Source organism: Zonotrichia albicollis, chromosome 17 (assembly GCF_047830755.1).
Source record: "Zonotrichia albicollis isolate bZonAlb1 chromosome 17, bZonAlb1.hap1, whole genome shotgun sequence".
NCBI lineage: Eukaryota > Metazoa > Chordata > Aves > Passeriformes > Passerellidae > Zonotrichia > Zonotrichia albicollis.
Window position 1 is genome coordinate 12,590,311 of NC_133835.1, and position 16,287 is coordinate 12,606,597.

Here is a 16,287-nt window from a genome sequence, read left to right on the forward strand (position 1 = left end):
GGGACGCGCCGGTGTCGCGGCAGCGCCGGGCACGGCCCGGGCAGGCTCCGGGCACAGCGCTGAGCCAGCCGGGCTTTCCGAGTGCCTTTCCACAGTGCACGTACATGGTGGGTTGGAGTAGAATAAAATGTTTATTCTGATTTTTAGTAGTTGCCAAGCGCCTCCTATTAATGTTTGCTTAGCGGACAATTATCTTATCAGAATATGCTGATTGAGAAGGACAGAGATCATCGAGTCCAGCTCCTGCCCTGCACGGACACCCCGACAGTCCCAGCCTGTCCCTGGGAGCGAGGTCCGAACGCTCCTGCGGCTCAGACAGGTTTGGTGCTCTGACTGTTCCATGGGGAAGCTGATGCTCATTGATCTGCAGCCAGGAAAGCCGGGAAGGTCTGTGCAATCTTCCACCTACGCGGGAAAAGCGAATTCTGATGCATATAATGGAAATATACGTAAAAGAAAAACAACAACAACAAAAAACCCCAAACCCAGGCTGAATTCCAGAAGAAAAAAATCCCTAGAGTAAGGTCTTTGAAGGGACATTGCAGAAACTTTATTGAAAATAAAAGTTGTAAGAACATCTGTTGCAGAGGTCGGTGGTGCATCCTCACAGATGGGAGAGAACTCAATACACAGACTCCAGCTTTAAGGAGTCTCTTCCCCGAGCCACAGAAAATACATTGCTCAGGGTCCACTGCTGTGCCAACACATAGGATCAGCGTGGGAGTGAGAGGACACACAGCCATTACTTCAGATTGAGACATTCCAAAGATTCCTCCAGGCAGTAAGCTCCCAAGCACTGAGCTCAAACTCTGCTGTTCTGCTGCTCTGAAAGTCCAAAACCGGCACATTCCCTGAATACACAGCATCTGAAAAGCAACTAAAACATGGGAAACACTCACCTAACCCACGATCCTTTGTGGCAGTTAAGGGCAGCAGAGGAGGGTCCTCGTGAAGGGAATGGACTTCCATAAAATAGAAATCAATTTTATCTACAGAAATTCCCTGTGAATGTCCCACCAGCAGCAGCTGCAAACATTTCTATTTGTCTGAGCTTCAGTAGAAGCTGCAGCAAGGACCTGTCTTCCACATATTGATCCTCTACAAGTATTCATGGAATTAAGCCAGTAAAATATAACTTACATGACCCGTCGTAATTAATATGCAAAATTATAATGAATTCCCTGTTTTAATGAGTTCTGTTTAAGGTGGCTGTTTGGTTTGGGTTTTTTAAATAGTAAGCATATTTTTTTCCAACAAAATCAGTTTCATTGTAACCTATCTAAGAACTTTAGTTTTGCAAGGCTGTACCAAAAGCAGTTTCCAAACACCTAAGCAAGAGTTAAGACTCCTTTGTGTTGTGGTTCATAAAAGCAAACCTTAAATCAATGCAATCCAGGCAGTGAACACAGCATTAAGGATAGATATCCAATTTTTAGCACATTCAAAAAATCAGCAAGAGAAAAACCAATTCTTCCACATTACTTTTCAGTTTCTAGAGAAAACTTGCAGTAAAAAGAAATTCCCTATTACAGTGCTTTTAATACTGTCCTTTTGGCATGTAATTAATTTCTGTTCACAGGTTGCAGCTCATTTTTTGCACACTCACATGCATTTTAATGGAGAAACTGTGTACTAGCAACAGCTTACAGGCCATTCCCACCAGGTGAGGACACAAATCCTTGGGAGTTGCTTTAGCAATGCTGTTCTGTTCTTTTGTAGGGAATCTGAGCTTCCATCCGGGCTGAGAAGAATCCAGCAGCCATGAAGCAGCCCCAGGCTCAGAGAGGGTCCCAGCTCTGGCTGCAGCAGCACCCAGAGATTGCCAGGGCTGGGCAGAAGCGAGGGCAGGAGCTCAGGCAGCTCCTGAACACCTGAGGGGCAGCAGCTGCTGTGGCTTTTCTGGGCTTTCACTGCCCCAAGGCACGGACAGATCCCTTTTGTGGGGAGACACCCACAGGGCACAGCATCAGGCTGGGCTGACCTGCTGACAGTTATTCACACTGACTCAGGACAAGGCACACACCAGCAATTATTTAGAATCCAGCCTGTCCTGAGTTTTCCTCCTCAACAGAATCAAGCTTCAATAAATTCCAGTTCAAGTTACATAGAACAATTGACATCTAAATTTAACCTCATCAAAAATGCATTTCCTCATACAGAATTTGGGTAGAAAATAGGTAGACAGTGGGCATAACTCATGGGAAATAACTCTTGACAATGCAAATGACATTGTGCTACAGAAAATTACTTTTTAAAAAAAAAAAGATATTTCACATCACTGCCACTTTCATTTATTATGAAGAACAGAAACATGTTAACATCACAAAAGTATGCTTCAGTTTATAATTTAAATAAAAAAAAGAATAATTGCCCAATTAGGTTGGAAGTGTTTTATTACTTCTTTGAAACCATCTGCCATGATAAAATGTCAAAAGCACCGGTCAAGACAGAAATAAATAACACGATCTCATGTTAGAGAGAAAGTTGCAAATACAGTATATTAAATTATAGCCATTTGCTGCCTCACACCAAGTGATGCAGCCAGCACGAGGGACAGTAGTTTTACTCACGATCATTGAAAGATCTATCACCAGAACAGGGGAGCTGCACACCCAACACAAGCCTCATTCTTCCTTTCACCCATTTGCTTCATGAAATCCATGAAGAGTTTGAACTGGCAGTTTTGGTGGTTCAACATCCCCTTTCTCTAGAGGTAACAAGAGTGGTACAAAGCTTTTCATCAGCCCCACAAAAAGCCAAGGCTTTCATGTTTTTGCAGTCTTTGCTTTCAGGTCCATCCCTGAAAATGGTCAGTTTAAAGCCATGTCTCAAGTCCTCTTTAGCACAGAGTAAAGAAACTCAGGGCAGGCAAGAGTTGCAACTTCAGTATCACACAGTGTTGTGAAGCTGCACTGCTGGGGCTTGAGCAGAGCAGCTCTGCAGGTCTGTGGGGAGCACTTGTATCAGCCAGAAAATGAAGGAAGTTACAGTCCCTTTGGGGAAATAAAAAAACAACCAAACATATAAAAAAAATAAAAAAAAAATATTAAGACAAGGCCTCTACAATTGCACATCACTTCAGGCCTGAATTAAATTAAGAGTATTCTATTACTTATATGGTGCCTTAATTTCTGTTGTATGGCCTGCAGCAAAGTTCTCCACTGAAAAAAGCAGAGAAAACCCCAAATTCTCCACTGAAGGCCTTGTAACATGTCACTTGCATGACACCTCTCATGGCCAGTAAAAGACCACAAACATGTCCTCTCCCAGGAAGACATTTGAAAGAGAATTTTCTGTCAGGGAAAATGGATGTAATATCTACTGTAGTGAAGTCACTCCTTATACAAAAAACATAACCCATATGGACAAATGCATTGTAAAATAAACAATTTATACAGCAGCTACAGTTTGAAACATCCAAGACCCACTGCAGCAGGCCAGAGAGATTCTCTTTTTGGGTTTCTACTCCATTTTTTCAGCTTAACTACCCTGCTTTAATGTAATGTTTGTACTTTAAGTAAAAAAAAAAAATGCATGAAAAAAAAAAAAAGATCATCCCAATGAAGGAAAATCATTCCCATGATTACTCAAGCTCAGAAAATTTTTTAATTAACTAAACATGTTAAATTATGCCAGTGATTACATCTTGTTATTTACAAGATCAAGTACCACTGATTCTTAGTAATGGTGCAGTATCTAAATTAAGATCACAGGGGTTGGATTATGTTCTGATTGCTAAAAGCTTTCCTTTTTAGCTGCCTATCCAGTTCTTTGGAGTTTTTGAGTCTGGAAGAATGGGCATTCAATCAAACAATTTTGTGTCTCAACAAATTTTACATTAAGATCAAGTTTTGACATCCAGTCCCATTGAATCAGTAACATGGTTTAAATTTGAAGTCTGTAACAATTATGACATAAGAATATAGAAGACAACACATTTTTGTTCACAGTAACACACTAATTACTGTAATCACTGGTAAACTTCAATTTTTAATTATTCTTAAGTACTGTGTTTCAAAATACCTCTGCATAGAGCACCGAATTTTTTTGTGTGGGAGCATCAAATTTCCTGACATTTTCCATGTAACCCTTACAAACACCTCACAGACCACCAAACTTGTATTTGAAGAATTCTACAGAAACATTGCACAGACGTTGCACCACAAGGGCTCGTACATTCAAAGGCAGCTTTCTGGAGTGCAGGTCCATCCATTCACATTGGGAAAAAAGTTCACAGAAACTCCAAAAATGAGAAAATGAAGCAAAACCTAGTGTGACTTTACACCAATAAGAACAACAATAAGGACAATTACTATAACAAACAAAATTAAAATAACGAGCATCTTCCGATTCTTCTTTTGATATTGCTCTGCCTGTAAAACAGAGAGGAAAGAGTTAATAATTACATTTCTGCAAGGCTGAGGTACAGACTCCTGTTTAGTGTAAGTGTAATGTATATGGCAGGCAATTCCCACACAGTAACTCTGATCTGCACCAGAAGCTCCAGGGAAGGTAAATGCACACTGAAGTCACACCCACCCATGTTAAAGACTCAGTTTGCTGAGATAAGATTCCTTCCTTCATGTTTGAAGGACATTAAAATTCACAGCAAAATTTGTTTTTTAACAGGCACATTTGTTGTACCTGGCCAGCTGTGCATTTTCATTTAATTTCAGTTAGAACTGAAAGCTTGATTTTTGAGTTGGTTCTTAAGTTTTCTGCTTCATTCCTTCTTTCTTCTCACCATATTTTCTCATCCCTCTTCTCCTTTTTGCAGGGGAATCAATAGGATACAATATAGAGGAAATTCTCCAAAAGCCAAATTAAAGTCTATTAATAGAAGCTAAATAAAACAGAGCTTGTATTTTGTTTTTAATTAATAAGCCTTCAAAATAAAACCAAAACAAAATGACCACAGAACTCTGATCTGCTGAGATCAATGTTTTAAAAACCTTTCAGGTGTTCATAGCAAAACTTCATATTAAAGCAAGAGGTTGGATCTAACAAGTGTCAGATGATAAGACAAAACATTAACAATTATTCTTTCTGCTCACATGATTGAGATAATGTTTTCAAACTAAAACCTGCAGTGAGGAACCCAATAACCAGCCCTATTCCCAAGTGCCTGGCTTTTCAAAGAGAGAAGGAATTGCAGATAGGTCCCACCAGGTCAGCAATATAAATATCAAAGCACATTGGTTGGATGCCCAGAAAGTCTTTGAAGAAATCAACTCGAGGCACCAAGCATGACATTAACAGAAGTTACATGGGGAGCTCCTCTTACAGTACAGCTGTAATTAGAAAAGCTTGTTAGACATGCAAAGTGGCTGAAGTATTCCATCAGCTTACCTTATGCAGTTGTTTTAGACCCTCTTCAGTTTTCATACATGACTGTTCAATATTATAGTCAATTCTATCTAGAACTGTTCCCTAAATAAAATGGAGAAAACAAGCACCAAATTGAACCTAAATGAGCTTCATAAAGCAAATGTTATCATAAGCAGCAGAGTAATTAGCAACACTCACAGCAAACAGCTCATGAGCTATGTAAACAATGAATTTTTACAGAACTAGCTGGGACTTCATTAAGCAAATTCCTTGCTCAGTTCCTAATAGCAGCTCTGTCATCATTTCACATCACATCCCTTACAATCATCTTCATACCACATCAGCTGCTTTTGGCTGACAAATCCAACATAAACTCATCTCTGGCAGAAATAACCAAGTGAACTGTGGCTTTCTATTTGGTTTTTAGTCTAACCCAGAATACGAGTTGAATTTTTATTCATTTATTTTCATTAACTCCACTTGTGGCAGATTTCAAGCAGAGGAAACCTGAGCATGAAGAAGCAAATTGGGAAAAGTGAGTCTGGAAGCCTCCACACTACATGGAAAGTCCCATTTCTCACTAACACTGTCCATGTACCTGTTCTACTATCATTGCTCCCAGGTCCCTAAATATCTCGTTGAGATCAGAGATTGACTGCACAATCTGACGGATTTCTCGCTCCCTCTCTTCCACCATCAGCGTGTTTTGCTCCACCAATGCCAGCTGGTCATCTGTAAAACCCTGTTGAAACAGAAAATTTACATGCTGAACTAATATTAATGACATGGAAATAATTAAAAGCATAAAAAGATTTCATAACGCAGATATTTACAATCTGAGAAGAGGAAATGCAATTAATATTGAATTTGTGTAATAACATCTTAACTTACTCTATCATAAAGTGTATCATCCTCCCCATCATCCATCAGTGGGACTGAGGTGTCAAAGAAGTGTTTGGACCTTTCTTCTCTATTCTTCATACCTGTAAAAGACAAACTATGTTTGAGCAAGGTATTTGTACACACTATAACCAGGGTAAGGTCTGAAGCACCAGACAGAAAAGCACAAAAAGTAAAATCTCTGTAGTAAATTACATAAATCACAGTATTTACATTTTAACTGTCAGGCTTACTATTTAACAAAAGCACAACAAATTCAACCAGACTTGCAAGACTGATTAAATCAGTGATTTTTAAGCTGTTATGTTCCATGGAGTTAAAAAATTTAGGAAGGTTAAGAGCCTTAAAGTGGGATCACTCCAGGCTATTTTGTAACAAATGCTCTTGGGAACAATCCTTGTCTGAACTGTGATCTTCAGTTCCACCTGTGCCATTTATACCACAGGAGGAAGAAATATCAATGTTAAATTTAAAAATAGAGTTTTTGTGCATTTCTTTCAAGATTTAAAAAAAATCTGTCTCAGTTTAAAACAGAACAAAATTTCACTTTTTAACAAAAAATATTCCACTTCCAGTCTGTTTATGGATGCAGAATTTTAATTTATCTCAGACAATCTCTTAAGCTTTATCTGTCAGAGCCTGCCATCTGCAGCAGGTGTGATGGCTGAACACCAGTGTAACACATGCAGCTCTGCAATCCACAATCTGAGAAGCAAAATGCATTAAAATTGTGGAAGGATGAAATATGGTTTTGTTGATACGCTCAACTATGACATTTCTTCTTTAGCAACTAGAAAAAGAAGTAGAACAAAGCAGTTTGAACGTGGGCTGTGAACCACAAACTCTGCAATTCCAACTCCTGTGTGCATCACTGAACCCTTCTGTGCTTCAGTTTCCCCAGGCAAGACAAGGAGCACAGCTCAGTGAGTGCTGCCCACCAAGGGGCCCATGCATTGCTGCTCCCCTCTAATGCTTACGTTTGAGATAGTCAGACTGTGCATGCCTAAAGTTGGTGGAGAGGTCCTGCAGGGCCTGTGCCAAGGAAGACACCACATTCCTGAGAACTCGCGCTTCCTGCTCCGTGCAGGTGCGTGACCTGCTCTGCAGCACCTGCACTGCCCTCTGACACCTGTGGAATAACTGAGACAACAATTCCAGCAGTGAAAATCACACAGCAGCACACAATGTGAACTGCACTTTGAACCCTAATAGTTTATTTTCTACATTTTTAAAAGTAATTTTTTAATTTGCCCCGTGCAATGTTAAAAAGACATGGAAACAGAACATGAACAAATAACTTTAAGCTAACAAGGCAGCAGAGTAACACAACTCCCTCTGACCAAAGACATTTGCTTAATTATAATTAGCTGGACTGCAAGCCTCAGAATAGACATCTGCAGATACAGATTTCTCTGAGATAACTGTAAATTTGATTTGATAATCTCCCAATCCTGTTCCAAGTAGAAAATCAAACAGGCAAGGGAAAGAACAGGGAGGTTGAAGTGACTTGTTGGGAAGTTCAGAGCAGAGCCCAGGACTTCTGGCTCACTCCAACACTGATCACAAAATAAATCCTCTGCTCAGAGCAAACCACTGCCTCATCCTAAAGCATTGAAGATGTGCCAGACTGCAGGTGTAGGACCCAAAGCCCTCTGTACCTGTGTGATCTCCTGGGTTGTGATTTCTATTGCCCGTTCCTCTTCACTGCTGTCATCCAGGGTGGGTCTGTTTAGATGTTTATCATGAAGACTGGCTAATTCTTTCATTTTCTGTTTAACCCTGGCAATATCATACTGAATCTAAAACAGAAAGCCCAACAGGAAGAAAGGGAATTAATTCATGCTTCAGGGGAAAAGGTTCTGACAAATGTTAGACAAAAATCATTGAGAGAAATCTGTAACATAAAAGGCAAACCAAATATTATTAAAAGCCACATAAAAAGCTGACTAAGAAACTGATACTCTTAATAGACTTTGAGTTTGCTACTTTTTAAAACCGACTCATTAATCTTAGACAAGACTGCTGCTTTCAAATGTGCTTCATTAAGTTAGAATAATATTTTTATAATTATACAGCATCACAGCTAGAAGATTTAGCCAACTTCCAAAAAATAAATGGAAATTCAGGTCACACCTCTAACTCTGTCAGAAATTGAATAGCCTCAACTCAACAGCAGAAGTTAAATGCCATGCTTTCAACCAAGTAATTAAAAATAATTCTGTAAGGATGATTATGCTGTAAAAGGAGACTAAGCATCTTTCTGCACAATGGGCTCTGTCCACACAAACTGATGAGCCAACATGTGTTCTGAGTGTGCATTTAAAAAAAAAAGGATTTTCTGAAAGTCAAGAATAGCTTCACACTCCAAATACTGGAAAAAGTTTTTAATTAGATGCTTCCAGAATCGCTCCCTTGCATTTGTCCAAATATTTCCAAAACTTGCAAGCCATATAGATTGAAGAGGCAGAAAAATTCTCCTGCTAGGAAACACCAACATTTCCTGTTTTCAAACACTGAACTGCTCACCTCTGCCATTTTAGGATCTATTCAACTGGACCAGCTTCAAACAAAAATTTAAACAAAATTTTTTATTTGAATCTTTCTTTCAAAGCTATTTGTGCTAGGAAAGGGACAGAATGTGAATGCAGGTGTGTTGCAATGTCCTGTTTTAAACTTCCGGGTCCCTTCCCAGGTGTGTCTATACCTTCTCCCTTCCCCCTCGCCCCTTGCTGAGTGTGCCCTGTCAATCAGGCTAACATACCAGCAAGGCGTTGTGTGGTTGGTCCCTCAGGCCTGGGGGACATTGGATAGGTGTCCCCAGTCCCTTGAGACCCTGCTCCTTTCACCTGGTTGGTGGCTCACCTGTCCCCTCCCCTTCCCCTGCCCTGAGCTTAAAAGGTTAATCAGACCATGCAGCCTCCATTCTGTTGGAGGAGTTGCCCCGGTTCAGACCTCTGTAACCATGGAATAAACATCTGGATATAACCCTCCAGCAGAATCCTCTCCTTCTTCTCTTCACCATCGCCAGAAGCTCTCTCTCCTGAGGTAAAGGGAGTCCTGACAAGCCTGGACTTGCACCAGTGCCCTGCTGCACTCTCCAGCAGCCAAGGTATCTCTGGGGTAAAGCACCACAGAAGCCGCCTTTGGCTCAGCAGCGAGGGTCACACTGACCCAGGCACCATCTAACTGGTTATATTGGGATTACTATTCCAATATATTGGCATCCCTGGTACAGGTGCAGCTGGGTGTGCCAGGGCTCACACCCACCTCGTCTGCCCCATCCACCCACTTGGGCGGGAGGCGCTTGGTGACGCCGATGGCGGCCTCGGGGTCCAGGCTGATCCCTGACACCAGGGCCATGCGGTCATCAGCCAGCTGCAAGGGAAACACACAGCAATTAGCTGGGTTCATTAGCTGGGTTCATTACCCCCCAACCCCGAGCACCACAAAGGGCATCTGTGCCTTCCCACAGGAATGAACCTCAGAGATGTGCTCAAACATCTGGCTCCTGCTTTGGCTCTCTGTGCTAATGACCCACAGCCTCCCTCGTGTGCAGCATCTGAAAGCTCAGAGTTACTCCTAGAATCAATTCTTAGCAAATTTCCCAGGAGGAAAGGTGGTATTGCAATGAGAATTCAAGTAACTCTCATGTTGGTGCATTTCTATCAGACAGCAATTCACAGCCAATGTTGCAGCACAGTTCATATTGGGCCTGGCAAGTTTGAAAATTGCATTTAGGAAAATCTCATAAAAAACATTTATTGCAACTGCTTGTTCTCAAACAAAGTTATTCTGAAGAACAAACACTCTTGCAAACTGACATGCATCTCAAATGGTTAAATTACTTAGTGATAATTAAATTGTGCTAAACACAAATAGCCAAGGCAGTACTGCAGATGATCATCAATGATACCACTTAAAACATTAACTGATTACTTGGCAAAGCTTTTCATACCAACATTTCCCTATTTTCTCCCAGATTTGTAATTTTCCTTTATCAGGCCTGGAAAGTTTTGTGGTTCCCTACCCCATCCCTTTTTAAAAAACAATCCCCCTTCCTTCCTGAGTAACTCTTTCTTGAAAGCCATTTCTTTATCCCTGACTTTATTCCTGATCAATGAAGTTTGCATAATTTATGCACAGCATGAAGAATAGTTAATGGCTTCACTGTGCAAAGTCACTCTACCCCACAGACCCACAATAAGTCAGATTGGTTCACACATTTATCTATTTATAATATAACATCACAAAATGTTTGATTTCTCTATGCAGAGACACTTCATCCTATACAATGAAATTCTATAAACCATCAGAATAAAGAAAGACTATTTTAGCTCAGTGATGTTGGCTTGATGCACCATGGCAGAATAAAATGTGAAAACAATACCTCATCCAGCTCCTGAAGTGATTTGTGGATGCCATCAGCCCCATCCAGTTAGAGACAGCAAAAGATAAAAGGGAAAAAAGAGACATAGGACAGATATAGGGCATGGTCAGTTGAGAAAATACTGATTTATTTTTAAAGCATGATGGTTTACCAAGAACAAACAAACTGGCTTTTAAGACATGGTTAATCAATAAATACATCATGATATTGCATTTTATGTCAGCATTTTGCTTAATACACCAACTTTAAAAAAAACATTTCAGTTCCTTGGTAAACAACAAGAACGCAAGAGATCAAGTGCAGAGCTTGGTTTGTTCTACAAAGTAATTGCACAGTGAAGTTTCTAAATGCTGAAATGTCAGGCAGAAAAGCTGCAATAGAACCCAGTGAAGAATGACAGCAAGGGCAGTCTGAGTGCAGAGCTCAGCACCCACTGCCTTTGGTTGTGATTGAGGGGGCACAGAGGAGCTCTTGTACATTTATTGACATTTATTGACAAGCACCCCAGTGCTCACAGGATCAAAGACAGCAAAGGACAAAAGGCAGAAGCAAATGTTCAGTCACTTCTGTAGACACCTGAGCTGTGCTCTGCTTCCAGGGAACTTTAACCCTGCAGGGACCTGGAAAAATACACCAGGACATGAATCTGCACCTTCTGTTCGTCAATCTCTGTGACCAAAAGGATATTTCACTCCAAGATTAACAAAGTCAGACCTAAAACTGGACAGAATCCTCATGGTTTAACAAAGCAGCAGCAGCTGATGATCTCTTAGGAGATTGCCCAAGCTTTTGGAACAGGACTCCACTGGTAAAGAGGCTGCTTTGATTGAGTTTAGGAATGAAATTGCTGACAGAATTCTCACAGCAAAGGGTTTCTCAAGGGAAAGCTGGAGATGAGCTCAGGGAAGCTGAGGGGCTGTGGGCTGGAATTTGCCCCGTGGCCTGGTGGCACAGAGCAGCTCTGCCTGGGGACAGCACCCAGGGAAACTGAGCAGCAGCACCAAAGCAGGAGAGACAAAGAGCTCACAGCACCTCACACCTCTGCTGAGACATCACCTGGGGGCTCTGAGATGCCACAGGGCCAGGAATGCACACAGGGACAGCTCCCAGTCACTGACAGCCCCACTGCACTGAGCAGCCCAGCCAAAACCTTCCATTGATGTTAACAAACACTGCAAATAAATATTTGATGCAGGTGCTCAATGTTATTGCACCGCCTGCTGAGTAAAGTGCAGTTTCATTGCACGGGAGAAGTGAGTTCAAAATATTTTGGAATATTTTTCTAGGTGATATTTTTAAAATATAATTCACTTTTTCTAGGTGATATTTAAAAAAAACCCCCAAGGATCTACAGAAGTGACATTAAAAATGAACAAGGACTAAATGCAGAGCCAAAGTACACATGAAAAATACAAATTACTGTTGACATTTCCTGTTCTGCAAATGCAATTTAATCCACAGCTTCTTAGACATAGGTGTAATACAGTTAGCAATGAACAAAGACCATTGGCAGCAACAGGAAGCACTGCTTTTCCCAACAAAAATCATCAATGGAAAGCTATTTAGAGTGATGAGACTGCCAGCAGATATTTACTGGTGGCTGTGACAAATGAATGATGAGTTTAAACAGAAAGTGTGAAAACCTGAGCAGAGCTGAGCTGCCAAGCAGCCCATCACAGCCTGACTAGCTCCAAACCCAGAAAAAGTTACAGAAACTCCTCTGAAGCAGTCACTTTCGGTATTTCTGTAAAGAGGAGTTACACTAGACTCTAGAACCCCCTTTCTCCCAGATGTGATTGAGTATTATTTGTATTTGGCATAAATAAAAAGGGCAATGAACATCAGAGCAACTTATGGAGAAATTTAAGCAATGGGACTAAACTACACCAGTGTATTTAACAGTGCCCACAGTGAGGTGAATAGAAGAGTTCTGCTGTATGAATTTATTTCGTTTTGGAGGTGAGGAGGCCTCAAACCCCTCCTGCCAATGCCAGCACTGAGCTGCCAGAACAGAAACTGATTCATTACACACGGAGCGAGCAGCACACACAGATCTCTTCTATTCCTTTAACGTGAAGGAGCGGGAAAACAGGAACCACCAGGGTGGGGAGGGCCGGGCAGAGGGAGGAAGGTCGGGGAGGGAGGGAGGGGTGGGTTTGAGGAGAGGGTTCAGGGGGACAGGGCAGGGCCCGGCCCGGCAGCGCGGGGCGCGGCGAGTACAGAAGGATGAAGGGAGGAGACTCACCGCAGCAGCCATGCTACGTGAATTCAGAGGGCTGGAGGAGCCGAAACTACTCACTTGCTCGGCCAGCAGCTGCCGGCTCTGCACCGCGTTGTTCCGCAACAACAAGAACGCGTCCGTGAGACGCCGGGTGGCCATGGCCCCCCGCCCCGCCGGGCCCGAGCCCGGCCCGGGGCCCGCGGCAGACGCGGCGGCCGCCCCTCACAGGGTCGGGGCGCAGACCCGTCAGAGGGCCGTGAGCGGCAGCGCTCAGAGGGCCGGGGCCGGGACGGCCCTGGGCGGGACCGGGACCCCCCAGCCCGGGCCCCCGCGGCCGCCGGGCGCCGCCATCGCCCCGGCCCGCACCGGCACTTCCGCGTTGTGCAGCGCCCGCCGCCTTCCGGCCGCCCGCCCGCGCCGCTCCGCCCGGCACCGCGGCCGCCACAACACAGTTCCGGTGCTCCGGGGGCCGGGGTAGCGGCGCCCGTGTCCGTGTCCATCCCTCTGTCCGTGTCCATCCCCGTGTCCGTCCCTCTGTCCGTGTTCATGGCCATGTCCGTGTCCATCCCTCTGTCCGTGTCCATCCCCGTGTCCATGTCCATCCCCGTGTCTGTGTCCGTGTTCATGGCCGTGTCCATCCCCGTGTCCGTGTCCATCCCTGTGTCCGTGTCCATCCCTGTGTGCATGTCCGTGTTCATGTCCATGTGCATCCCCACATTCTTCTCCAGTCCGTCTCCACATCCATCTCCATGTCCAGCTCCATATCAACCCCACATTCATTCCCATGTCCATTGTCTGTATTCACAGCCATCCCCATGTTCATTCCCCATCCATGCCACATCCATCTCCATATCTATCCCCAGTGCATCCCTAGGTCCAATCCTTCATCCATCCCCATATCCATGCCCACATCCCATTTAGTTTTTTTCCTTCTGAATCCCTCCTACTCCTTCCTTGCCATTTGGTTTGCTTCCAGTCAGTTTTCTGTTTTCCAGACAATGACCAGTGCCTTTTCCCCCCCTGATTCCCAACAATCCAGGGTGTTCCCTGAAAGTGAACAAGCCATTTAAAATGACAATATGGTGTTTGACTTTTCAGAAGAGACTTTTCACCCTGCTGACTACAATGACTTTTCCCAGCTGCTCTGTCAGTCCCATGTGGGGCAGATGTGACAGAGGCTTGGGCTCCCTCCCGTGCATCCCATGCCTTCATTCCAGGGACAGCTGGCAAATCCCCATGGGAGCAGCAGTGCCCAGTGCCCAGCACTGCCAGGGGAGTGCTGCCCACGGATCAGCAGGAGACTCCTTGGCTCAAACCCTCCCAGACCAGGCGGTGTTTACACCGTGCTGGAACAGGGACTGTAATCACAACCATGTTTTCTGAAACGTTATCTCATTTATTAAACTGCCTGGGCAAACCTGGACCGTGAAAAGTGAGGGGGAAAATTCCCTCTGCTAATTTAAGATATTTGGGGAGTTTTCTTGAGCAGCCCTTCTGCCTCAGTGGGAGAGACCTGAAAGTTGGAATTTAGCAAGGAAATAAGCTCCAGCCACGCAAGGCCTAACGCACGCAGCTCATTCTTCGTGGTCTGCTGAAATCTGCTTTCACTTTGGCTGCCTGACAGAGCCTTTAAAATATATGTGTGTGCTTCATTTCTTCATGCTAATTTTTAATCTACTGTAACAATTTTTATACTATGAGAACAGCTAATGACCTTCCTGCCTTCTCTTGGCACTGCTGTTGTGGCTGCAGGTCAGGAGAAATTTCTCCTGCCTTCAGTGGTCTCTCCATGATCTTTTAGAAAAAACCTTTTGGAATATCTCATTTGGATGGAGAACATGAACCCAGTAGGAACCCCAATGTGCTGGAAGTTGGTACACAGCAGCAATTAACATATTTTGCTTTCTGATTTTTGCCAACTTAAAAAAAGTTTTGGATGTTGGGCAGGCTTGGAATTTATGCAGGGGCTGTAAAAGTATTTGGGACTTGTACACAGAGGGATAAAACTCTGCAAGGAATGGGTCCAGACTTGGTGAAAAACCACTTCAAAGGGGATATTAGGAATAAGCAAAGGGAGTGGAAGGAATGGAAAAAAGGATTAATCAAAGAAAACTACATCTTAGAAGTTAGGAAGTGTAGGCATAAAGGGAAAGGTGCCAGAAGGAAAGCTAAGGTAGATCTAGCAAAGGAAATTAAAACAAATAGCAAAATGTTCTTCAGGCATACATCGCAGGGGAGGAAGGAGGGGAGGGGGAGAGGTGGTGAAAGGGGGGGAGGCAGGACACAAATGAATGTATAATATGTAGTGGAAATGTACACAGAGGAAATGAATGCATGGAGACAGAAATTACCTCATGCAAGTGGAACAAATCATCAGGATCATAATGCAACCATGATTTGGGCTAAATGATCGTTACAGGCACCTTTCAGCTGGAATATTTTGATTTCTGCCTCAGACATCCAAGAGCACTTTCTATCTGGCTGTGGAACAGCATCCCTGCATGAGCAGCACAACACAATCTGAGAACAGGAAAAATTCTTCCAGCTTTTAAAAAGAGGGAAAACGATTGAAGTCTGATCCAAATAAAATACAAGATTTTGGGATAAATTTAGCAAAAAAGAATAATAGCAGACATGATGGCAGAGAGAACTGGGCTAAAGGGGAACATAGATTTATTTACTGGAGGTGGACAGTGCTGGACTAACCTGGTGACTTTGGAAGGTTTTCATAACAGATAAGAGCTGGTAGTTCTGTTCTGCCTGGTCATGAATAAATATAGGCTGGAAATGAGAGAATATTCCATCAGAGGAATTGGGTCCTGGTTTGTCCTCCCTACAGGCATGGCAAGGGCAAACACCCACATCAGAACGCTGGGTTTGATCTGATAATAAAAACCCCAAATCATATTTTCCCCTTTAAGACAGCACACATCCCTGGATCCATCTCCTCAGTGCGTCCTGGCAATGCTCAGGGCTGTTGCATGCCTGTCCTAAGCCCACTGGCCCAGGTTTGGAGGCTGTGTCTTCCTCTGCCCTTTAATCTGTTTTTTACTGCCTGTTCCCTGCTGCTGCTCGCAGCGAGGCAGGAGACAGCAGTGCTGCCTGCACTGGCACATTCCTGCACCCACCTCCTCCCACAGCAGGGCCTGGTGGGGAACTTTCCAGTTGCTACTGTGGCATTTGGATCTGGCTTCTGGTGGAAAAAACCACTCCATATTCTGAAGAACATTCTATTTCGAGGTGAATAGATAAGCATCCTTTTTTTTTTTTTTTTTTTTTTAATGGCAATTTAATCAGAGACATATTTCAAACTCCAGCTTTTAAACTGCAAACTCCTTTGCTTGTGCTTAAAAACTCCTTCAGTGTGCTCCTGTCCCTGTATCACTGTTTGGGTGCCCAGGCCATGTGAAGGGCAAGCAGACCTCATGCTCCAGTGATCAGATGAAGGTCA

The 16,287-nt window shown here is 43.4% G+C and overlaps 1 protein-coding gene across 4 annotated transcripts; it reads right to left on the bottom strand.

The window, feature by feature from the left end:
* Positions 1-2,275: 2,275 nt before the first annotated feature.
* On the bottom strand, positions 2,276-13,245 carry STX16 (syntaxin 16). 4 transcript variants are annotated; one of them, XM_074553932.1, is made up of 9 exons: positions 12,861-13,245; positions 10,616-10,627; positions 9,496-9,603; positions 7,887-8,027; positions 7,206-7,368; positions 6,220-6,311; positions 5,927-6,070; positions 5,350-5,430; positions 2,276-4,373 (listed from the first exon to the last, which is right to left on the bottom strand). In XM_074553932.1, exons 1-9 carry the CDS (start codon positions 12,993-12,995, stop codon positions 4,269-4,271), a joined length of 981 nt encoding a protein of 326 aa, XP_074410033.1. In that variant the 5' UTR covers positions 12,996-13,245; the 3' UTR covers positions 2,276-4,268. The 4 variants fall into 4 exon arrangements, with proteins under 4 accessions (XP_074410033.1, XP_074410035.1, XP_074410034.1 ...); XM_074553934.1 differs by having other exon boundaries at positions 12,915-13,244; XM_074553933.1 differs by lacking the exon at positions 10,616-10,627.
* Between the last annotated feature and the right edge of the window lie 3,042 nt (positions 13,246-16,287).